The 25288-nt window shown below is 37.1% G+C and overlaps 1 protein-coding gene across 2 annotated transcripts in view; it reads left to right on the forward strand.

Annotated features, from left to right (window-relative positions):
- CLOCK (clock circadian regulator) overlaps positions 1–17594 on the forward strand; it is a 56694-nt gene extending 39100 nt beyond the window's left edge. Inside the window, exons 13-20 of one of the 2 annotated variants that reach the window (XM_065878248.1) lie at positions 1795–1936; positions 3701–3801; positions 4337–4426; positions 7385–7537; positions 8384–8593; positions 9317–9522; positions 13828–14089; positions 16832–17594. In XM_065878248.1, coding sequence (XP_065734320.1) covers positions 1795–1936; positions 3701–3801; positions 4337–4426; positions 7385–7537; positions 8384–8593; positions 9317–9522; positions 13828–14089; positions 16832–17011 — 1344 coding nt within the window. In that variant the 3' untranslated portion in view covers positions 17012–17594. The remainder of the gene's footprint in view (positions 1–1794; positions 1937–3700; positions 3802–4336; positions 4427–7384; positions 7538–8383; positions 8594–9316; positions 9523–13827; positions 14090–16831) is intronic. The other variant, XM_065878249.1, reaches the window with a different exon arrangement.
- Positions 17595–25288: the final 7694 nt, after the last annotated feature.

Raw genomic sequence — 25288 nt, forward strand, 5'->3', positions numbered from 1 at the left:
CTCCAAAGGAACAAGTGAGCTGGAAGGCTAGGTAGGACAGGGCTGGTTTAAAGTTAGATTTTAATTTGTGCTCTTAGAGGTGCTAGAGTATCTGGTAATGACAAGGAGTAGAGATTGAATGCGGTAAAGTAGAGGAAAAAGTTTCTTGGAGACGAGGAGTTCCTAGAAAGCTGAGAGGCCAGGACAGGATATTGGATGAATCACCAATATGGATATTGAATTCTGGAGAAAGGTCAGAGTTGGTATGAAGAAGATTTTGAGCAGTCAAACGCGGAGTTCCAAAGATGCTTTTAGTGCCTTGTCTGTAAACTTAAGTGTCATCTTAATTCTGTTGGGTTTTTTTTTTTTTCACTTTTTCTTTTTTCTGATGTGGTGAAATATATGTAACAGAGTTTACCATCTTAACCTATTTTAAGTATACAGTTGAGTGGTATTAAGTACATTCACACTGTTGTGCAAGCATCGCCACCATCCATCACCAAAACCTTTTCATCTTTCCAAACTGAAACTCCATACCCATTAAACAGTAACTCCCCATTCCCTCCTCCCTCCAGCCCCTGGCAGCCACCAATCTACTTCTGACTCTGTGAATTTGATTCCTATAGGTACCTCATGTAAGTGGAATCATACAGTATTTGTCTGTATGTGACTGGCTTATTTCACTTGGCATAATGTCCTCAAGGTTCATCCATATTGTAGCATGTGTCAGCATTTCCTTTTAAAGGCTGAATAATATTCCATTGTATGTATACACCACATTATGTTTATTCATTCATCCATCAATGGACACCTGAGTTGCATCCATCTTTTGGCTATTGTGATTAATGCTGCTATGAACATGGCTGTACAAATATGTGTTTGAGTACCTGCTTTCAATTCTTTTGAGGATATACCCAGAAATGAAATTTCTGGATCATATGGTAATTCTATATTTAATTTTTTCACGAGCTGTTGTTACGGTTTTCCATAGTAGCTGCACTGTTTTATTTTATACATTCTTGTCAGCACTGCACAAGGGTTCCAGTTTCTTCATATCCTCACCAACACTGGTTATTTTCTGTTTTTTTTTGTAATAGCCATCTTGATTGAAGTGGTATTTCTTGGTTTTGACTTGCATTTCCCTAATGATTAGTGATATTAAGCATCTTTTCATGTGTTTGCTGCTTATATATCTTCTTTGGAGAAATGTCTCTGCAAGACTTTTGCCCATTTTTTAACTGGATTTTTTGTGGCAGGTATTTTTGGGTTTTGTTTTTTGGTTTTTTTGTTTGCTGTTGAGTGGTAGGAGCTCTTTATATATTCTGGGTATTAATTCCTTATCACATAAATGACTTACAAATGTTGTCTCCCATTCCATGGTGCTTTTCCACTTTGTTTATAGTGTCCTTTGATACACTTCTGTTGCCTGTGCTTTTAGTGTCATATCCAAGAAATCATTGCCCAATCGAATGTTATAAAGCTTTTCCCTTTTTTTTTCCTAAAAGTTTTATAGTTTTAGTTCTTAACGTTTAGATCTTTGATCCGCTTTGAGTTAACTTCTATATATGGTATAAGGTAAGAGTCCAGCTTCATTCCTTTGCATCTGTTGTTTCTTTAAATAGAGAATGAAACCAAAACTTTCTGGCTATTAAAATTTTTTTTTTTCATTTCTTTACCTAATATTACACAGGTACACTTCCCTTGTTATGGGGTAAAAACTGATTTGGGGGAGGAGGAATTAGCAAGCAGTATTGCTAATTTGGTAACTCTGAACTGAACCACAAGAAAACATTTATTTTACTCTTGTCTCCTTAGAGCCAAGATTCTGGGTCTGATAATCGTATAAATACAGTCAGTCTCAAGGAAGCATTGGAAAGGTTTGATCACAGCCCAACTCCTTCTGCTTCCTCCCGGAGTTCAAGAAAATCATCTCACACTGCAGTCTCAGACCCTTCCTGTGAGTACCCCAGCCTGAAAGCAGACTTCCTTTAAAGAGAGTCCTTCTGAATTGTTTATGTTGCCGGTATCAGCATTTTTCATCGACTGCCACTTTCAAATGATAAGTGTTTACATTTCTGAAATACACTAGCCTTTTCAGTGAGCAAGAGGCACATTGCTCACATCTAGCGAAGAGTTAAGTTTATAAAGTAGCCTATAGAATATGTAGGTAGTAATATTGGTCTTGTTATTTTTTAATCATCCCTCAAGAAGAAAGCAAAACTATTACAGTAATTCCTTTTTTATTGGTAGAGCCAGTAAGTAGTGCTCTTTGAGTTTGCTTTTTGAAAGTGCTTTGTGTGTATCTTGTCTTTATGCAGACTTACATAACTGTCATTAAATTAATATCCTTTTTAATTTTTTAAAAAGAGTCTAGCACCTTTGTTTCTCAGAGTATTAAAACTATATATAATGAAAAAGGGGGTTGTCTGAACTACTCAACATTGTGGGTAGAACATCAAAAGAGGTTAAATATAGAAATTTCTGAGATCATAGAAAAAAATTTTTTCCCTATTATAGCTATTTCTTCCTTTTAAAAACCAAATTATTTTACTGTGGCAAGAACACCTAAAATGAGATCTACCCTCTTAAATTTTTAAGTGTACAGTACATTATTGTTGACTATAGGTATGACGTTGTACTGCAGATCTAGAGCTTATTCATTGTGCTTATCTGAAACTTTATGCCCGTTAATTAATAATTCCCCATTCCCTGCTGCCTGGCCATTGGCAGTCACCATTGTGCTCTTTGATTCAATGAATTTGACTATTTCAGATACCTCATATAATGGAGTCATGCAGTACTTGTCTTTTTCTGTCACTGGCTTATTTCACTTAGCATAATGGCCTCAAGGTTCATCCAAGTCCCAAACTGCAGAATGTCTTTCCTTTTCCAGGTTGAATAGTAGTATTTCACTGTATGTATACACCACATTTTGTTAATCCATTCATCTGTCAATAGACATTTAGATTGTTTCCATACCTTGGCTCTGATGAATAGTGCTGCAGTGAACGTTGGAATGTTAGTATCTCTTTGAGGTGCTGATCTCAATTCTTTTGCATAAATACCCAGAAGTGGGATTTTTAGATCATATATGGTAGTTCTAATTTTAATTTTTTTGAGAAGCATCCATACTGTTTCTACAGTGTCTGCGACATTTCCCATCCCCACCAACGGTGTGCAAGCGTTCCAGTTTCTCCACGTTCTTACCAACACGTCTTCAGATTTTTTTTGAACAGTTTATAAGCTGGATTTTTTTTTAATTGAAGTATAGTTGATTTACAGTGTGATATTTTTGATAATAGCCATCCTGACAGGTAGAGGTGATATCTCATTGTGGTTTTGATTTGCATTTCCCTGATTAGTGACGTTGAATATTATTTCATATATCGGCTGGTCATCTCTATGTCTTTTTTGGATAAATATCTGTGCAAGTCCTTAGGCCATTTTTTAATTGAGTTATTAGTTTTTTTTACTATTGAGTTATAGGAGTAGTAACCATTTTTATATTTGGAGTTTTCCTATTTCAGATATTTTCTTTGTCCTTAAAAAAGAAGTGATTAAAATGAATCATCTTGTTGTCATAGACTTCACTTTTATTGAATAATTTAGAAAAATAACTCAAAAACCACTTTTATTCACTGAAATGCGTTTTGAGATTGATCTTTGAAAATTATATTTTATAAAGTACTAATGCTATTCTGTTTTTGTTGACCAACCTTAGCTACACCTACAAAGATCCCAACGGATACTAGCACTCCTCCCAGACAGCATTTACCAGCTCATGAAAAGATGGCACAAAGGAGGTCATCATTTAGTAGTCAGGTAAACTCTACAGGTAGTATTCTTCTGAATAAAGATTTATTAAAGGGGAAAAAAACATCATCTAAATCTTCAGAAATTCATTTATTCATTATCCCTTTCTATGAAATTCAAAATAGTTGTTGATACATAACACTTACTCAAGATCTTTATTTTTCTGTGAAGTAGTTGTCAAACATACCAGTCCTTTTGATTATTTTTCAGGTAAACTGTTAGATTTTTTTTTTTCAGTTATGGAAGACTGATAATTTAGAGCCGTTTTATTTCTAATTTCAAATACCAATCACTTTCAGTAAAGTCCAACCAGCTTTTATTGGGAGCCCATGCAAGGTAATGTGGCAGGTGCCTTGAGAGACAAAAAGATAAATAGGGAATAGGCATTTCCAGTTTAGAGGGGGAAGACATGCCTATACTCAGCTAAAAAAGTATGAGGCTAACTGTAATTCAGTTATAAAGATGCCATGGTGATATTTCTGGTGGAAGTACTCATTTATGGGAGTGATTGTCACCCCAGTGTTATTTTCTGTTTTGCTTCTAGTCCATAAATTCCCAGTCTGTCGGTCAGTCATTAACACAGCCAGTGATGTCTCAAGCTGCAAATTTACCAGTTCCACAAGGCATGTCCCAGGTATTTCTGTTTGTTTCAGTTAAGTATTTTAAAATTATAAATTGTTTTTAAGCTACTAGAGATTTTTAAAAGTACATACTTACAGGGCAGTAAATCTCAGCTGTGGGCATTTAGAATATCTGGGGATTTTTTGATTGTCAATGATATTGGGGTACCACTGGCCCTTTAGTCAGCAAGGACCAGGGGTGCTAATTGTCTTTTAGGGTGTGTGACAGTTTTGCACAACAAAAAACTATCCTGTTTAATCCCTATTGAGAAACAGTATAGGCAGAAAGATACTAAAGATCAAATGTAGCTGTTCATTTTGTTCTTCTTATGGATAGTGGAAGAATTGAGTAATTTTATTCATATATTCATTCATTTGTTTATATACAGGACATTTATTGAGTTCCTTGTATTATCAGATATTGCAGGTGCTGGCAGTAAATATATCTGTACCAAGAGACTTTATTACATCTAGAGGGAAGGACAGTTAACTACAATACAATGTACTATAGTCTATGCTCAGGGTCTGAAGTCTTGATATGTGAGCACATTAGATGGACCCTTAATGCAGCCTGAGGAAGTGAAAGAGAACTTCCTGGAAGAATTGTTACTTGGACTGAGTGCCAGAGGAGGCTTAAATATAAAAACTAGCAAGACAAAGGAGAGGTATTGCAAAAGTGACACTTTTGATTATAACTTCGCAACTTGTCATTTATGACTGCACTCATTCAGTGCCTCAGACACGTTAAAAATACTACTAAGTTGTGCTAAAAATAATCCAAAAGTTTCTGTTTGGTGTTAAAGATATCTTAACAGTATCTTAATTTCAAATAATGATAGTTAGCAATAGGTAAAAACAATGTTTTTCTAAAAATACCCTTATCATATGTGGTTATTTAAATTATATATATATATATATAACTATAGCTATTATATATTATGACACTTGTACAGATATATTGGCAGTGCTATAAATTACCTAAATGTCATAATCTTGACCTTTAGCAACATATAATTGTGTAAGGTATTTATAACAGCACTGTATTATTAAATAGTATCTGGAGTTGCAGTAGTTTTTATCAGCACTGAGTCCTCAAAAGCTTTTTATTCTGAAGGGTAACAGAACTTTTTATGTAAATATTTGACATATTTTCAATATTATTAGTTCATTAATCTCAAGATACTGAATAAGCATTTCTTAACATTGTAAAGGAATATTTTCATGAAATAAATAGTATCGACTATGTCAAAAATGTTAATAGGTATTCGAATCTCGTATTTCATTCAGTGATAAAGCCAAGCACTCTGCCTCTTAGTTCTGTGATTTTATTTCCCGTTATTCTGCTTTCTGTGTTTATTTTTATTTTCGTATTTGTATTTAATAGAAATCCTTTAAGTGGTGACAATGTAATGTTTACCTAAAGGTATAAATAACTTTAGTTAGGATAAAATATATTTGTATGACATAAATATAAAATTTCAAACAATGAAAAATTAAGGCATGAGGGTATTAAACTTGTAATGTTTTCTCACACCTGGTGTAATCTAATGTATGATTTGATCTGGTATTGTCAACTTCAGAAGTCAGAGTCGTATACTTTGAAAAGTAATAATCAGTGTTCTTAGTACAAACTTTTGAAGATAGAGTAAAAAAGCTTTTGGGGGGCATTTCTCACTTTTACATGAATTGTAGGAGACTATTTTAAGATTAAGACAGATTTCCAATACAGTGAAATTCTTTCTGCTCTTACACTGTATCCTGTGCAGAATATTCCTGGAATTAAGTAAACGAGCTTAAGTGGTGAATCAACAAATGTGACTAAGTTTCAAGCAGTAGTAAATAGAAGCTGCCTATAACTCAGGTGAAACAGAGAAATAAGTAAGATTGAAAACATTATTTACTCTGTAGGTAGAATACCTATGCTTTCATTCATGTATGCATAATCGCTTAGTCTTTAAAAGCCTAGGTTTTGTACTTGTCTGAGAACAATTTCATGGTTGGTTATCTGTCAGACTTTTACAACTTTCTAATGTCAGATTTTTATAACTTTCTAATGCACAAAGAGGACATTCTAGGGATGACAGTTTGATGTGAACAACGCTAGGTGCAGGCTACTTTTTCAGTTGTTAAAGAGTAGAAATGAAGTTCAGTGACTTGTTCTAGCAAGTGGTAGTGCCGCAGTAGGAACCTAGGTCTTCTAAAGCCAGTGTTATTAATTCATCTTGTAATCAGTCAAGATCTAGTCAGAAGCTAGACCAGAAATTTGAACAGGGGTAGTATAACAAATTACTGGTAACAGAGATTAACTACTGAAAGCAGTTAAGAGAATTCAAAAGAATACAGGGAAAACAGCTGTAGAGACCAGCCACTAAATGTAAGTGAAAGGGAGAGTAGCCAAGGGGGAGCAACTTGGAAGACCCCCTCGACCCTCCTGAACTCCTGCTCTTCCAGGCCAGGCTGAGACTCAGATCCCATTAGGCAGGTGTGTTTGTAGCCACTGGATGGTACACACATTCACGGAGGTGCCACAGACTAGGGCTGGAGAGCAAGAAGCCACTTGCTGGGGTACCAGTAACATTTGCTGGGGAGCTGCCCACTAGGATGCCAGTGAGACTTGCTGGAAAGCCACCTGCTGGAGCGCTGATGACACTCACTAGGATGCTACCCATTGGCATAAAAACAAGAAGCAAAAGCACCAGAACCAGAAAGATAGGCACCTCACTTTGCAGTATCCCTCCAGCATCGTCACTGACAGGACTGCTTGTGCCTGCTGACTACGGAGATACATTTGTCGGGTCCAGCTCCAGTATCACAAAGCCGGGCAAAGACAGGTGAATTAGGAGTTGAGAGGCGATACATTAGTAACTGGCGTAACATTCTTAGCTCACGGTGTACTGCTTGTGTTTCACATTTTACAGTTACGAGAAGTGATTGTAAACTATGTTACACTTTTTCCATCCACAATACTTAAGTTTCAGTTCTCAGCTCAGTTAGGAGCCATGCAGCATCTGAAAGACCAGTTGGAGCAACGGACTCGGATGATAGAGGCAAACATTCATCGGCAACAAGAAGAACTGAGAAAAATTCAAGAGCAGCTTCAAATGGTCCATGGTCAAGGGCTTCAGGTACGTTATTACATTTGAATTCAAGCAAAGCATGCTATTTGCATTTTGGCTTCTTAAGGAAATTGACTTTTCTTAATTAAAGGTGAGATGCAAAAGATACATTTCCTCAGTTTAGTTCAATAAATACTCATTGGTTATTTACTCAATAGGGTTGTATTAACAGTCTCTAAAGATGATTCATTCCTAAGAGTGTTTCCATCAGCATCCTTGTTTCTCCAGATTAGAGTCATCTTTTAGCAGGCTAATGTTTAGTAAGCTTTAAACCCATAACATCAAAATACTTTACATAGACTTTTAGGTACACGTAGGTACAGAATTTATGAATCAATCATCAATCATTTTTTAAAAAACATACTAGTAGGTGTGATTCAAATTAGTCTCATTTGGTCAACCAACAAGGCCACTCTAAAGTTATGTCTATCCAAGGAGACTAGGACTTTGGTCAAAGGAAACTTTAAGTGAAGGCTACTTCTGTCTAATGCTGTGAATTATAAATGATGAGTGATGCAGAGCTGCCAGTCCACAGACCTTTGAGTAGCTCTGAGTTAGGGTAACGCTAGCTGATAAAATAATCCCCAACATGTAAAAATGTCAAACAAGTGGAGGTTTTGAAATTTATAACGCTTTTTTCCTGACAATTAGAGACATGATAGGGTTAGGGTGACTGAAAGAATGAAAATGAGTATCATGTTTTACTCAGCAGTTATGTTTTGCTCAGTGTTCATTCAGAATGACTTAGTCTTCTTGTTACTTGCCTTTCAAACTTAATTTTTAGCTGTTTTTTTTTAATGCTCTCATTCTTTTTAACTTAAAAAGATCATTTCAATGTAATCTTTATTTTTAAAGATGTTTTTACAACAGTCAACCCCTGGATTGAATTTTGGTTCTGTTCAACTTTCTTCTGGAAATTCATCTAATATCCAGCAGCTTGCACCTATAAATATGCAAAGCCAGGTTGTTCAGACTAACCAGATTCAAAGTGGGATGAATACTGGACACATTGGCACAACTCAGCACATGATACAACAGCAGACTTTACAAAGTACATCAAGTCAGGTAACGTTATCGAGTACAGTGGGCTGTGGAGTGTTCAGTGATTGAAATGTATGGTGTTGCTAAAACAAAAGCTTCATCTTGAACATTACCATATTTAAAACTTTACTAGTAATAGAAACTATAGTATTGAGAGTGATAATTAAAATATTTTGAGCAAAATTGTTCTTAATTGTTGAACATTGAATGCTTTCAGTATTTTGACATTTAAAAATTTTGCAGTTTGCTTAAAATGAACATACGGACTAGTTCTGTGTGTTAACAAAAAAAAAGACTTTGACTTGCAAGTGTCTGACTAGGACATATGTTACCATAGGTGAAGACTGTATTGTTAGGGCAGTGATGGCTTAATCAACATTCTAGGAAATTTTGGTAATTGGTGTGCATCTGTGATTATAAATCTCAAGACTTCAAATGAAAGATATAAAAATGTGTAATGTCAGTCACCTACTTTGGGTGTTTGAAGAAATTCTTCATGTATATTTCATATCCTCCCTGTTAAGAGCATGCTCCTTTTCAAAAGTCATAGCTTACCTTCCAGCAAGATACTGAAGGCTAATTCATCCTCAATGACTACAAGTTAGTCCTTGATTTCTCCCAGAGTAATATGTTCTGCCACTTCTTTTTCTGTCATGTCAGCTATTGTTAGAATGATGAGTAGTAGAATCATACTTCCTGAATAAATTTTTTTCAGATAATCTATCTGTAAAATCTTCTCTTTCCTAGCAGAATCAACAGAATGTACTGAGCGGGCACAGTCAGCAAACATCTCCTCCCAGTCAGACACAGAGCACTCTTACAGCCCCACTGTATAACACTATGGTGATTTCTCAGCCGACGGCCGGAAGCATGGTCCAGATTCCATCTAGTATGCCACAGAACAGTTCCCAGAGTGCTGCAGTAACTACATTCACTCAGGACAGACAGATAAGGTAGTGGTCATATTTCGTCCGTCATTTCAAAGATGTAAATTGTTTGATTAAAAAGCAATACTTTACGGCTTCCCTGGTGGCGCAGTGGTTGAGAGTCCGCCTGCCGATGCAGGGGACACGGGTTCGTGCCCCGGTCCGGGAAGATCCCACATGCCGCGGAGCGGCTGGGCCCGTGAGCCATGGCCGCTGAGCCTGTGCGTCCGGAGCCTGTGCTCCACAACGGGAGAGGCCACAACAGTGAGAGGCCTGCGTACCACAAAAAACAACAACAACAGCAACAACACTTTGATCTTTAAAAACGTGATTTTAATTTGTTGCTAACTCTTGAATTTGAAATAAAAACACAGAATGTATCCATTGTTTACGGACTTTATAATAAAAGAGTAACAACAAGTTTTGTTTTGTTCAGAAATGTGCTAACAAATATTATAGAATCCAAATTCTACAGCACACTGTTACACAAGTTTTATAATAGGGTTTGTCTATATCACTATAAAACTTTTATCATTTCAGTACAGATGCTGGTGAGTTGTCAGTGTAGTAACAGTGGTTAGGGTGTTTGCTGCCATAGTTTATATGTGTTATGGAGTAAGAGTAGCTCACCTTTCTTGATTTGTGTTAAGTACTGTACTACATGCTCAAAATATATTATCTCATTTAATTTTTATTTTTTAAAAAAATAGGTGTTAGGGTCTTTTATTTCCCAGGTAAGAATAAAGTGAGTTTTTAATAATTTGGTCAAGGGTCTATAGCTGTTAGGGAGTGAAGAAGGGTATCTGAATTCAAGCCTGGGTGTCTGATTTCAAAGCTCACGTGCTTTAACATATACTATGCTAAAGTTCTGTGGGCACTTCTAGAAAAACCGCCATCTGTGACTTATTTTAGTCATCCAAATAGCTGACTTAGAAACAAATATTATGAAGAAATACCCTTTTCGAATATTAGGAAGGAGTCTTTCAACAACTATAGGATTTCTAGTCTTAATGATATTTTAAATACATTTTATTTTTTACTAATTTTAGTACAATATAAGTAGGCTGCTGCTCTTATAATAAAACCTTGCTGTTGTATTAGACTGTGTAATAGATTTTATTAAAGTCCTATTAATAATTTCCAGAGAGGAAAGAAGCTGCAGGATTGCAGAAGCAGTAAGAGCAGAGAGAAACTCATTTCTTCTCTTTGGAATTCAGTTCCTTCAAGTTAAAAAGTCCAGCTTTCAGCTTTGACTTCTGAAAGAAAGTATTATGAATATGCCCCACAGAAATATAGAGAACTAGTTTTAAAGCCCGAGGGAAAATCCATTAACGTAGAACATTGACATGCATTTGGGAGGACACAATTTAGCAATTATTTGTAGACAACTGTTTTTTGAAGGGGGAAAAACATACTTCAGCAAACATTTGCGTGCCTACTTATATGAGTATGGCGCATTCTTTATCCCAGGACAAAGATCAGACTAGTCAAAGCCATAGAAAGGTAAATAATCAGTATTGTTTGATGTGGTAAATCCTTACTAGGTCTTTAGAAAGGAGGAAGTGAGCAGTGTTATGGGTTGAGGCAAGCAGGTGAAGAGAGGAGTGTGGTTAGGGAAAGCTTCAGGGAGGAGATACTTGACCTGAGTCTTAAAGAGCTTGGCTTTGGATATGCATGTGGCAGGGAGTCCAGGAGGGTGTTCTAGGCAAAGGTAGGAGTGTATACAAAGCCACAGAAGTTAAGCCAAAGTAGCTTGCAGACTCTCTTAGTGCCAGAGAGGGATGAGGTAGTCTCATAGTTTACCAGTGGGCAGTTGGACAATTCAGATACGAATTACTTTTTAGATTACAGAGAAATTAGTGCTTAGCATTTCTATGATTAAGCCACTTTGTAATGTTATTTGTTTCTTTGTGCTTTCTTTATAGGTAAATTTTTTACTATATATGTTTTTGCATTAAATAATGCATTTGGTCCTGAAGTATATAATATACAGTATTTTATTTTTAAGGTTTGGAATGGATTCAGAATAGATTTATTTTGTCTTGTGGAGCATATAAAGTATGTATATGTGCTAAGTTGAATCGTAGTTATGTGCTTTGAACAGTTTGTAATTGCAGCTGTGTCATGCTAAATCGACGGTAGAGTCATGTCTCAATTTCCTCACCGTGATGACGAGTGTTGGAAACTAACTTCATCTCACAAAAAAGGCAGATAGAAATAATATTGTTCCCTGAAGAGGCATCGTTTTTTGTTGTTGTCTTGTTAAAGACTGTGGAAGAAGGAAGGTGGGTGGGAGGGAATATTAGTGAATTGTAACACGGTGGGTACTCTGCTCCTTGATAAATTTATAAATTGAGTGTATTTTTATGTACTGTTAGGATGTCATTTAGTTTTGAATTATGTTTATAAGATACAGCTTGCAATGTAAACATCTGTAAACCTAGAGAGTTTTTTAAAAATTCCCTTATGACTGCTTTATTTTGATTAGTTTATTTTCATTAGCAAAATCATGTGTCACATATACCTACCTCCCAAGTACCTAGTAATTTTATAAAGAGAAAAAAGTTGATACTTTTAACAGGTTAAATTTTTTTTTATTGTGGTAGAATATACACAACATAATACTTACTGTGTTAACCATTTTCACACGTACCGTTCACTGACATGAGTGCATGCGCGCCATTGTGACAATCACTCCCTTCAATCGCCAGAATGTTTTCTTCTTCCCGAACTGAAAATCTGTGTCCATCAGACGGTAACTCCTCACTTCTCGTCCCCCTAGCTCCTGGGAACCACCATTCTACTTTCTAAGCACATAAGTCTGTGACTTTGGCTACTCTAGATACCGCAGATAAATGGAATCACATAATATATGTCTTTTCTAACTGGCTCATTTCACTTGGCATGATGTCCTCCAGGTTCATCCATGTTATAATATGTGTCAGCATTTCCTTCCCTTTTAAGGCTAAATAATATTCCATTGTAATGTATATATCACATTTTCTTGATCCATTCATCTACTGATGAACACTTGGGTTGTATCCATCTTTTGACTGTTTTGAATAGCTGCTGTGAACATGGGTGTACAAGTATTTATTTGAGTCCCTGTTTTCAGTTCTTTTGAGTATATGTCCAGAATTAGAATTGCTGGATCATATGGTAGTTACATTTTTAATATATTTGAAAAAACACCATACTGTTTTCCATAGTGGATGAACCACTTTACATTCCCACCAACAGTGCACAAAGGTTCCAATTTCTCCACACCCTTGTCAACACTTTGTTTGATAGTAGCCATCCTAATGGATATGAAGTGGTATCTCCTAGTGGTTTTGATGGGCATTTCCCTAATGATTAGTGATGTTGAACCTCTTTTCAGTGCTTATTGACCATTTGTATATCGTCTTTGAAGAAATATCTATTCAAGACTCTTGGCCATTTTTTAATCAGAGTGTGTGTGTGTTGCTGTGTTGTAGGATTGCTTTATATTTTCTAGTTATTAACCCCTTATTAGATGTATGATTTGCAAATATTTTCTCCCACTCTGTGGAGTGCCCTTTCACTGTGTTCATAGTGTCCTTTGAAACACAAACATTTTTAATTTTGTTGTACAGTTTATCTGTTTTTTCTTTTGTTGTCTGTGCTTTTAGTGTCATATCCAAGAAATGATTGCCCGATCCAGTGTCATGAAACTTTCCCCCTATGTTTTGTTCCAAGTGTTTCATGGTTTCAACATAATTTATGTTTAGGTCTTTAATCAATTTTGAGTTAATTTTTATATATGACGTAAAGGTCAAATTTCATTCTTTTGCATGTGGATATCGAAAAACAGTTTTGTATTTTTGTTTGGGTTCACTCCATTTTGCTCTACACATTTTTTTTTTTTTTTTTTTTCTTTTTTGCAGTACGCGGGCCTCTCACTGCTGTGGCCTCTCCCGTTGCGGAGCACAGGCTCCAGACGCGAGGGCTCAGTGGCCATGGCTCACGGGCCCAGCCACTCCGCGGCATGTGGGATCCTCCCGGACCGGGGCACGAACCCGTGTCCCCTGCATCGGCAGGCAGACTCTCAACCACTGCGCCACCAGGGAAGCCCCATGCTCTACACATTTTTGTTTCACTGATATCCCAAAGGGAATCTTTAAAAACATGAAACAAAATTGGAACGTACAGCTTTTAGTATGGCAGTATTAAAAGGGGATTATCTTAGAGTTATACCCTATCAGTTCATTGGCAATATCATGGGTATTATCTTAGAGAAATGTTCAGCCCACCACCTTTCATAATGTATACCTTGTACTTCTGACTCCCTTTCCCGTTCTTTCCTCCTAACAGATTTTCTCAAGGTCAGCAGCTTGTGACCAAGTTAGTAACTGCTCCTGTAGCCTGCGGGGCGGTCGTGGTGCCCAGCGCTATGCTCATGGGTCAGGTGGTGACTGCCTACCCTACCTTTGCTCCACAACCACCGCAGTCACAGACACTGCCGGTCCCGCAGCAGCAGCAGCAGCAGCAGCAGAGTTCCCAGGAACAGCAACTCCCTGCAGTGCAGCAGCCACCGCAGGCGCAGCTGGCCCAACCGCCGCAGCAGTTTTTACAGGTAATTCTCCCCGTGGGGAAGCTGTCCCAGACCTGTTTACTTTTATGGAGTGAAATTAGGGATTAAAGGAACATTTTTAAAATGATCTGAGAAGTCCATAAAGGCTCATTGTATGACTTAAGTTTATATAAAGACAGAACGCTTATCCCAGTTGGCTATTTTTTCTTCTCTTGTTCTGTCTTTGGAAAACCTTTAACCTTGCCGTGGAGATACCCCACTGTCTGAACTGCTGGACAGAGTAAGTGGCTGCTTCTTGCCCATATCAAGGTACTTTACATAGAGCTCTCTCTGGCTAGAGTTTCTGGAATTCAAGCAAAGGCACCTTTCTCTGTTCTCTTGTTTTCCTAGTGGCCCATCAAGCTGTACTCTCTACAGGGCAGAGGTGTTGAAAGGGATTTTTTTTTAAAAATTAGGCATTATCTTAAATTATTTTATTGGATTAAATTTTATAGTGACTTTTTGGTAATACATTAACATCAGAGGAGATATACTGTGGAGGCATAGCCTGCGCTGAGATGGAGTCACTGCTGTACCACATACTGTGTGAACTTTGGAGGTTACTCAACTTGCTAAAATTCAGTTTCCTCATCTGTAATATGGAGGTGCTAGTAGTTAATATCTCATGGTAGTTAGTAGTTAATAACTAGTAGTTATTATATCATGGTAGTAGTTAATATCTAGTATTTAATATCTAGTAGTTAATAGCTCATGGGTAAAAGAAGCATGCAAATCACTGAGTATGGTATAAGGCACATAACCAGCTTTATTTTATGACCACTGTCTTGATAAATGTATTAATAGACACTCAGATTAACCAAAATGCAGACACAGATCTCATGTGGGTATATCAGACAGAATCTACTTATCTAAAGGGTGCAGAACAAAGTCACCTAGACCGGGATCCTCAGCAAAGAAATCAGCAGGACAAATTTCTGGACCTCAGTACCCTCGTTGGGGGTACACAATAGCAGACTATGACATCTGGAAATCCAGCTTTTTCCTTACTGGTCTAAAAGGCCAGCGATTTTGAATGTAGGCTAAGCCTAGATTTGTGCTGGATACCATTCCATGTATGCCAGGTACATAGCATCAGTTTTAAAGTTATACAGCATATGGTATGATTAGAAGATTCAGTGTTATACTGTATGCTCAGACATAAATACAGTGTTAATTTATCGCCATTGGTGTTCTGGTACAAATATAATTCTGAACTTGGTGATGTGCTCAACTAAAAGAGGTTAGTTGCCTAAATATCTCTGAGAATCACACAACCCCTTAGACCTTAAGCCTACAGTGCAGCCATTAGTGACTGGGTTAGCTACTGTTACCAATGAATTAATGACAAGAATTTATAATAAGTTATAAACTGTTCTCTAGGGGAAATGTATTCAATGAAAATTAAGCAAAAGCTTAGAAAGGGAGAAGACTTGCCTTAAGAGCTCAGTTTTCTCTCAGGGAACGAGGGCTCTTAAAAGAATGAACATTCTCTTCCACTTCTAAAAAAACATTCCAAAGACGTGGGACCACTAAAGAAATAAGAGAGGCAATACCCTTTAGAAATACACTCATATGTAGATAGAAATACACAATTTGTCTTTTCTGGTTATATAACACCTAGTTCCAAAGTGTACCTCTGTTGTAACCCTGTAAGGCGTATAAATATCCTGAGTTCTTTATCTTACAAAAGCTTTTCCTAATAACAGAGGGAAGAAGAAAATGTCTCCAGGTCCTTAGCAAAGCTTAATGGCCTTAAAGTTTCAAAGATCTGTCCGTTTGTGTGCGTGTGCAGGTGTCCTTCATATACATTTGCAGAAATCACCCATCACAGTTCCAGTTTAAAATTATGAACCCTGCATCAAGATGTATTGTCAGTAGCGAGGAAAGACTTCCACCTTCTTTTGGCTAGTTTCCTTTATATCTCTAGAAGGAGCAATTAGGCAAAAGAAACTGAAGTGCATGGACTTGACATTTGCCCAAGGCCACACAGCTAATAAATAGCAGAGCAAAACTCACAGCCAGGGCTTCAGACTTCAGATTGCCCGCTCGCTTTTTGTTTTGCTTTTTCTTTGTTACATCATACTGCTACCTGTAGGACATAAGTCTCTGACTTTGCCTGCCCTCATTTTTATGGTACTTTTAAATAAAAATAATGTTAAAATTTAATCTTCACAGAAACCCATTGTGGGAGGTACTGTGATTCTCCTTATTTTGTAAATGAAGAAACTGAGGCCCAGAGATGTAAATAGCTTGACCAAGTTACACATCGGGTAAAATGGGGCAGCCAGAGTTTGAACCCAGGCAGTGCACCTCAGGGCCCATGCTCTTGGCCACTGAACTGCTGCTCTCACCAATCAAAAAGCCTGTGCAGAAGGTGTTGTCTGTTTGACCTCAGAATGTTCATGTTTCATGTGCTCTTAGCGATGCTTAAATTGTATCATCTGTTTAAAATGTGGTCTTTAGGACATATAAAGTGAAAGAATATGTGTGGTTTGCCTCAGGGCATAGATTGCTTTCTGTACCATAAAACCTCTAGCTCAGTTTCCTTTTAAAGAATGAAATTCTGTTATACTTTCAGGAAGAGGGAAATCCTCATTAGCGTTTTCCAAAATATTATTTTTAAATGAGAAAGCAAAACTTATGTAGAGATTTTGTTCCTGCGGAGAGTGGAAAAGTTGAGTAAATCTTAATGTAGAGAGTATAGTGCGGGTAAAGCAGTGTTGCATAATCCATTTGTTTTTTTAGACTTCTAGATTGCTCCACGGGAACCCTTCAACTCAGCTTATCCTCTCTGCTGCATTTCCACTACAGCAGAGCACTTTCCCTCAGTCACATCACCAGCAACACCAGTCTCAGCAACAGCAGCAACTGAATCGGCGCAGGACTGACAGTTTGACTGATCCTTCCAAGGTTCAACCACAGTAGCACACACGCTTCCTTTCTGCCCTCAAGGGAGGAAGGGGGTGGCCCATAAAAGAGTTGCTCGGATGATCTGAGGATAGTGGTTTCATGAGATGCAGTATTGAGTGTTCTAGTTCCTGGAATTAGTTAGCAGAGAAAATGCTGCCTCGTGTTGCGGATGTGCATTAAATACCAGCCAGCAGGAGATGATCATAGGGCCATAGCCAATCCTGACAGTGTTTTACTTGCCCAGATATTTTTTGATGGAAAAAGAGTATATTGCCAAATGTTAAGAAACTCAGCTATGAAACATGACCTCCAGTGAATAAGAAAGGCACTAACAATGTTAGTAACTTTGAGTGGTTCTGTGCCTGTTTTCAAGTGTTACAGAGGATACACCACTGCCATGTCAGGGGTTTGCTTACAATGATGCCATGAAGACAGTCCAGTAGACTCAGTAGGCCCCCTTCCCCAACCCCTCTCCCTTTTCGGATAATGATGGAATAGTAATTCATTTCGGAATGTTGTATGAGTTTAAATTCTCTATGTACAGACGCTGTAAAAATAATATTATGTATATGTCTGGATAAAAGGAGAGAAAGCAAAACATTTTGTATGCTGCATGAAAGCATTATCTCATTTAGGTATGAGTAGTTTCCTTAGATTCTGACACCATGTGCAAACTAATACATCCTCTTCTCTCTTTTGTTTACCATACAGTAGTGTTCTCTTCAGTTTCCGGGGCACAAGTCTTCTTATGTTCATACTTTGGCTGTGATGTCACAGTTTGTTCAGTGAGGTATGATGTGCTGCTGGGAATGGATTTTTTTTTTTTTTTTCAGGTTAAATTATTTGAAACAGGATTTTCAAGTTACTCAGAAATATCCCTCATTTCATTATTTTTCAATTATGTTTGAAAATAGGATTTGCACTGCTTTATTTTAAGATGGTTGGGAGTTTTGATCACATATTTTGATCTAGTTCATAGTTGGAAATAGTTGTGTAAATGGTTTTTAACAAGCCTGAAAGTAATTTCAAGAATGTTTCAGTTATAGGAGTGAATTTGCACACAAAATATTTTAGGCACTTTTTAACGTTCTCACTGGTGGGAATTTTAACTTTTAGGATTTGTTGGAACCTTTTTATTATCCCCACAATTTCAATGCTTCTTTTAGTCAGAAATGATTCAGGGTTATTTGAGGAAAAACAAAAAACAAAAAAAAACAACCCATTGTGCCTTGATTTTGATTCAGGTGATAACTCACCACCTTGAACTCATCGTCTGGTTTCAGTAGCAGTTTTGAAATCTTGGTACATTTTTAATAGCATGTGGGTGTCAGTGCCATTAAGTTTCTAATGAAGACTGCTTTGAGTCTCTTGGTTTAGAGGTACAAATAATTTCGAAATAAAAGATGACATCCTAATGATACATCAGAGTTACTAATGTGATCACAAAGTTGTTTTGCTAAATCATCATTTTCCTTAAAGCTATGTAGTCATTTAGTAATTACCAGTAAATATTTGCTCAATGTGATCTTAAAATCCTGTGAAGAAACAAGAAGGGGTAGGAATTGGCTTTGCCTTCACTACAGCAGTAGAATATTGTAGCTCACATGCTTCATAAACATGAACTAAGATTTCATTTGTTAATACATTTTAAAGGTAGTAAGTTCCAACCAGAATTACGTACATAAAAAAAAAGCATTTTATAGATTTTATGGTACTAGTAATTAAATTTATAACTACAGAACAAAGGAAAACTAATGGGAAAATATCTTATTAGAATATCAAAAATTATTACTGAGAAAAGGGAAGACAGCAAGCTATAATAAATCAAAATTGACCTTAAAAGAAAATGTGTAACAGAATTGAGGTTGTTAAATAGAAAAGATTTCAGCAATGAAAATAATCTAGTACAGAATTGCTAGATAAAGGAGTCAGGGGAACTCTCAGTCAGTTCTTAAGACTTTTCTGTTCTCAGCTTTGCTATCATCCTTAAGGGGTATACTTTGACTTTCTGTAGAAAACCATGCCTGGCCACACATAAACTAGAAAATTAATGTTGAAAACAACCAAAGAGACTTGGTACCTACCCTTCTACAAAAGAAGTGTTACTAGATGCCAATCAGTAATTAACATATCAAGGAGCTCCTCTTCTAGCTAAATGATCATGACTTTCTCATGAATGTCGAGAATAAATGTCAGAATATCTGTGTACTTGAGCATATGTACACGTGGACAACACTGATGTTGTAGAGTATGGCAACAGTATTTTTTTCCCCTTTCAAATTGCCTTTCTTAACCTTATCATGCCATTCCATATATATCTGAGTTGTGCCTCATTTATTTATTGGCAATATGTAGTGATACAGATTTAGCAAACAAAAGATATGATGAACTATTATATTAAGGTTTATTTTCTAAGTCCCATATGTGAAAAGAAAGATGGTGCACCGTGAGTACTGTGTACTTAGGTTAACACAAGCAAAGTGTAAGACAAGCCACAAGGTAAATCTGTAGACTGTTTATGCACATTCTCTTCCACCAGTCCCTTCAAGCATCTTTTCATCCTCACAAATATTTGGGAAAGAAAATTAGACAAGATCCTGCTTTATAATTCCTGCTGTTCCTCACAGCTCATTTTTTTCCTACTTAGAATTGGTTGCTACGCTTAAAGGAGCAGCTTTTCTTTTGCTGTCAGAATGAAGTGTTGGATCAGAAGAGCTAGTAACTGCCTCTCGGCTCCTCCTTTAACTCGGTTTTCCTCCTGCTTCCCTGGAACTTGGGGCTGCAGAGCAGTCCCTGTCCCCTCCTCCATGAATTGAGACTTGAGCATTCTGATGAAGATTCAGCAGTGGCCTGTTCTTCATTTCTGTAGCCAAAGTTGTTCATTAAAATCCAAATCTAAGTCATGAAAAAATACCAAATAGGAACACCTTTCAACTACTTAAAAATCTTATCTTGCCTCTGCTTTACTCTCATAGATCCTCGGTTTTTCTTAAAAAACACTTGATTCTGGGTGGCAGTCATTAGGTGTTATCTTCTTTGGACTGCTGTGGCACTGGGTGAGTCACTGTTGTTCTCACAGCTACCAGTGAGGACTGTAAGCGTTCATGAAGTTGCTGCCACGAGTGGCGTCAGACCAGAACCAAGACACTCAAAAGCACTTCAGTTTTTGAGTGAAAATATTGGGAGAAAAGCAAATATGGGGGAAGATGGGGGTAGCGTGTGAGTAAATACTACAGTTCAGTCTCCCAACTCCGTCCCAGGTTGAGGGGGTAATTTGAGTCCTGTGCTCTGCTTTGTCACGTAAGTCTGGTTTAGGGATGTACTAGTAATAAAAGGATGCCAGTGACTTTGAACAGTTTGTTGTAGAATTCTCAGTGTAGATTCGTGAAAGTGTTGTAATTCTTCAGAAGTGCTTGGGTTGTTGGTCATTGCCTTAAAGCGGTCTGCTTGCAGTTAGTTAAGGGCACTGCTTGTTGAAGGGAGATGAGCCCTTGTTCAAGAAGCCTTAGGAAGGGGCCCCTTAAAATAGTACTCTATTTGCCGGCTCTACACAGACAGGTGAAAATTATTTTAAACTGGAAGTTACTCAACGTGTTTTAAGATGTCTCCACGACATTGAGGTAGCCTATTTTTTTTTTTAAAGTGGACTGCAAATAGCATTTTGCTCTGGTATTGCTCATTTCTGCTTTTTTTCTTTTCCTATAGTTCTCTGGTAATTGAAAGTTTGTTGACAAACATTTGTGTAAAACTCATTCAAGTCTATATAACCTTTCCAATGTCTGTGACCCTGTTCTTAGTCCCTCGGGAGTCAGTGTTGGAAGGTATAAACACTGGATATTATTATTGCTGAGTGAGTCTAGCCAGGAATAAGCTGATTGGAATTTTTAAACAGAGGAAAAGAAACAGCACAAAGGCACTTGCCATTTTATAGTGATTGGAGGAAAAGAGTCTTTTGTTTGGGGTGGGTGAGCATTCTTCCAAAAGGAGCTTCTGAAGTAATTGCAAAGGAAAAGAGTTGACTATTTTTATAGCATATTTAATATATTTGTATATAACTATGAATATAATAGGAACCCTTCACATGCCTCCCCCCTTTTCTAATTTACTTCCCCTTTTGCCATAGCTCTAGCTTAGCCTCATCCGCATGGGTAACGTGCCTATTGTCAGCCTACCAAGAGATAGTGCTGCTTTCTGAGACAGGTGAGAAGACCCAACTCTCATGCCTGGGGATCCTTTATATAGGAATAGCACACACTTCGCAGACAACACACCACAGTCTAAAAGCATCATTTTGAAAGGTAACAAGCACTTTATTGCAATTACTCATTTTGATAAAGTTTATTATCTTAGATATTACCATTTCTAAAGGATCCCCGAATCATCACTTAGGTGAAATTTTTAAATGACACATTTCTGAGAAATGTTTAGATCCAGTGAACCATAGTAGGTTTATGGGAGTGATTTCATGGTAGCCAAATGAACTTTGACTTTTGTTTTGAATGTGGTGGAGTCAAGAGACTGTGGATGCCTAGCTCCATTTAGACACTATTGTAAACCTATCTTGCCTAATGTGTGGACACCAAAAGAGACCAATGAGCCTGTTTATTTTCAGAGGTCTAGGAGAATTGCATCAGTGTGAATAGATGTATAGAACTAACTTAAAAGTGATTGGTAGTCATATTTTAGAATACAGTAATTTCAAGAATTATTCTGGGTGTTTTAAATGTGCTCTGAAATGTTGGCATGTCATTTCAGTGTTTCCATTTGAATTGCTCTTGTAATATTTTTGCACAGAAAGGACTGAGAAAGACTACTTTGGTTGAAGAAAAGGAAAAAAAAATAATAGTTTGGTCATATTTTAATGTCTCCTGTGGAAACACTGGGGATGAATTTTGTTGGTACAGTTATTAATTCAGGATGTTTGAAACAGTATTGAACAGCTCACAAGAAATTAAGCAAACGTGGATATTAAAAATTAAAACTCTTTCCATGTGACTGTTTTGCATACTTTTTCCCCATGTCATAATTTAACACTACATTCCTTGTTTTTGTTAAATAAAATAATACTCTGCAGGTTCTGTTTTTGAGTATTTAACAATATTTTGTAAGCTGCCTGAGTTTTCCTAGGGAAACGTTCTTTAGTGAAATAGTTTATGAAGAGGTATTAAGTGAAAGTCCATCACCACCACCAGCAAATAGTGAGGTGCTGCATTAAGTGACAATCAAAAGAGTATTTATGGGAGAATTTAGAAAGTGGTTTTTAAAGAAGCGATTGCTTTGAAAGCAGTTCTCTGGGTTTCTTGAATAAAAATGGCTAAATGTATTTATTTATATTTTTAAATATCTTTGTGTTCTGTTTTCTCATCAGAGTGATCTCACAGCATATTTAATTGTGGTTTGTTTTGTTTTGCCTTGTAATCTTCTATGTGAAGGACTGGCTCTTCCTATCTGGGGTGCAGTCCTTAGCCCTCGCGACGCCTCTTCATGGCGATTGGAACCTGTTCCACTTCAGGACAGCAGTGGAGCCCCAGTCCAGATGCCCCTGTGCTTCCCTGCTGTTCTCAACTTAGATAGGAAACAGTAAAGGTAACTCCTTTCAAATCCGCTTCATATAGCTCCAACGTTTTTCTAGTTTCACTTGCTGCCTTTTCTATTTTATGGGCACTTTTAATATGATAACTTCCCCAACACAGCCAAACGCCAGTATGACAGAACCCAAAACACGCGCGGCCTGCTTGGGAAAATGTTATTAAAACGGTCAGCACCTTCTAATGGCCGTCACTATCATATCCATATTAAAATCCATCTAAAGTCCTTAAATATAGGTGGAATACGGCAAACTCTTCTACAAAAAATATTTGCTGTGTTTATATAGTGTAATGTTGCTTGGTCCTTTAAAAACAAAGCCACACCAAACCTCCATACACAGCATTGTCCAATAAAGCAGTGTTTGAACATTTGAGGCCTAGAAATTTGAGGATACTTCTTGCTGGTCTGTATTGGAACGGAATTCCCCACCTTAGGGCTCCCAGAGTAGTTCTTGAGTGCCACAGCCCAGGTCCAGAGCACGCTCTGGCTTTTGGGATCCCTTAGAGAATGGTAATTAAAGGAGGTCAACCACCAGTTGGATTTAATGATATAAAAAATGTTTCTTGACTCTAAGGGTTAAATTGGAGATAACGATGTTTTTAAATGTACGCTTTTTAGTTTCTGAGGAAACAAACGGTGACATTGCTTTAAAAACTACATTCAGATGTTTTATGATGTGTATTTTGAGTTGGCCTATACTGGTACAGATTCACTGCTGGCAATGGTTGTACCAGTACTAAAGAGTTCAAATGTTAGGAAAGCTCTGTTATTTATCTTCAGATTGGTGTATATTATGTAACCGGACAATCACCATCAAGCAAAAAGAAAAGGAATTTGGCCAGGAAATGTCCCTTTCCTTTATAGATGTCAGCCAGAACAGCTGTAATTTAGATCATCCTAGAATTACTCTGAAATCTGTTTTATCATGGTGTAAGCTGGGGAAGGTGCTCAGTATGGCACTTGCACATTCATTCTATGTAAAGACTGAAGCCCAAAGATGAGTTAAATTCAGTGCTGTATCGAAACCAGTTAGTGCAAAAAAAAAAAAAAAAAGTTTTATCTCTGTACATTTTTAATTGTTAATTTCACATCAGTTGGTAATTGTAAAAACACACACCAAATTCTTTCTAATGTTCTGTGTGGTTCTTAGTGTACTACTCTTGGCATTGATGTGTCCTTACTGCTTGGTTCTTGGTTTTAAATTAAAATTAGATATAGCCTGTCATTCTTCCTTCTGAAAGGGTGGAGCTATAAATGGCTAAGAATACCTTTTTTTTCCTAAAGCAAACATTTCATTGAAATCCAGATTGATTTACAAAAACAAGACTGACATTTTCCAAGTAATATCTTCAGCCCAAATCCTAAATTACACAGAAGCACAATGGGATAATGAATGGTTTCAACGGTGCTATAATAGCGTCTCTGCTGATTTTCATGAGCTATGTGTGGAAATTCAGTATTATATAAAATGCGGATCATTGTGTTACTTATTTAAATATTGCCATTTTAATTTGGTGTTACAATTGGTCACACTTGTTTCTCAAAGCTGTCCTTTGAGAACAGGTAAAGTGTTATTAGCCTACCTCCACTCAGGCCTCTTGCTGTATAATCATCTTTCCAGGTTACGATGTGCACAGTTTTTAAAAACTATATGTACTATTATAATGCTCTTTCCCATACTCTTGTATTCAGAACCTAAAATTATAGCAAAAGAGCCAAGCAGTAGCATTGAGTTTTTTTATAAATGTAAAATTAATTAGATTCAGACTTTGTTTCCTTATTCAGTTTTAAAAATAAAAAATACCTCAGTGCTGTTTTCCAGTATCACCTGCATTTCTCAAAGAAATAACACCTGCTTTATGTGGCACATAACTTGTAAGAATCACATTATTTTGGATTTTAAAGAATATTAAATATTTTAAAAGCACTACCAATGACATTTTTTCCTCTCTTTTATTCAGCAATGGAGTGTAACTGCATTAGCAATTTTTACCTTGTAGCTAAGGTCTGACCTGCCAAATTCTCTGAGTAGTTGTGTCCTGTTACAAGATTGTGGTGCCTCAGAAAGCTTCGCTGTTATTCGCCGTTAAGCTGGTGCTGGGACCAGGCGGCCTGCACTTCCAGGTGGGGGCTATGATGGTACCAGCTACTTCCTAACAAGCAAGTATCCTTTCTATTCTTGGAAAAGAAATAATGCAACTCCTCACTTATTCTGTTTGTAATAATCTAAGGCAGTATTAGGGGTATTTAACGCCAGAGAATTCTGGTGTAGTTTCAGGATTTAACCTGAGATTTCTTTGAAGTGCTTTATCTTAACTCACGGACATTGTGGTTTCTTTACGCTGTAACACACACTTTTCACGGTAGAGAACTCCTTAAAAGTTTCTAAAGACTTTTTCAGAAATATGTGAACTGCTGCTTTTTAACTGACACTTTTAGATCTCCTCACAGTAATGGTTACTACCTCAGAATGATTGCTGTATTGAGAATGCTGGGTGATTAACGAGATTATTTCACAATCTGTTCAAGTTACAAATGACTGTACATTGTGAACTTTGTAGTAGCTCAGTAAACCTGACTTGCTCTGGGTCTGCTATTACTTCACACAAGGAACATGTGGGAGTTTCTATAGAACTGTCCCTTCAGGTCTCTAGAGGCTTCTGATGGCAGTGTTATTGCATATGGTAATAGAGCCTATGAGGC

This window comes from Phocoena phocoena, chromosome 5 (genome assembly GCF_963924675.1).
Source record: "Phocoena phocoena chromosome 5, mPhoPho1.1, whole genome shotgun sequence".
NCBI classification, from domain to species: domain Eukaryota; kingdom Metazoa; phylum Chordata; class Mammalia; order Artiodactyla; family Phocoenidae; genus Phocoena; species Phocoena phocoena.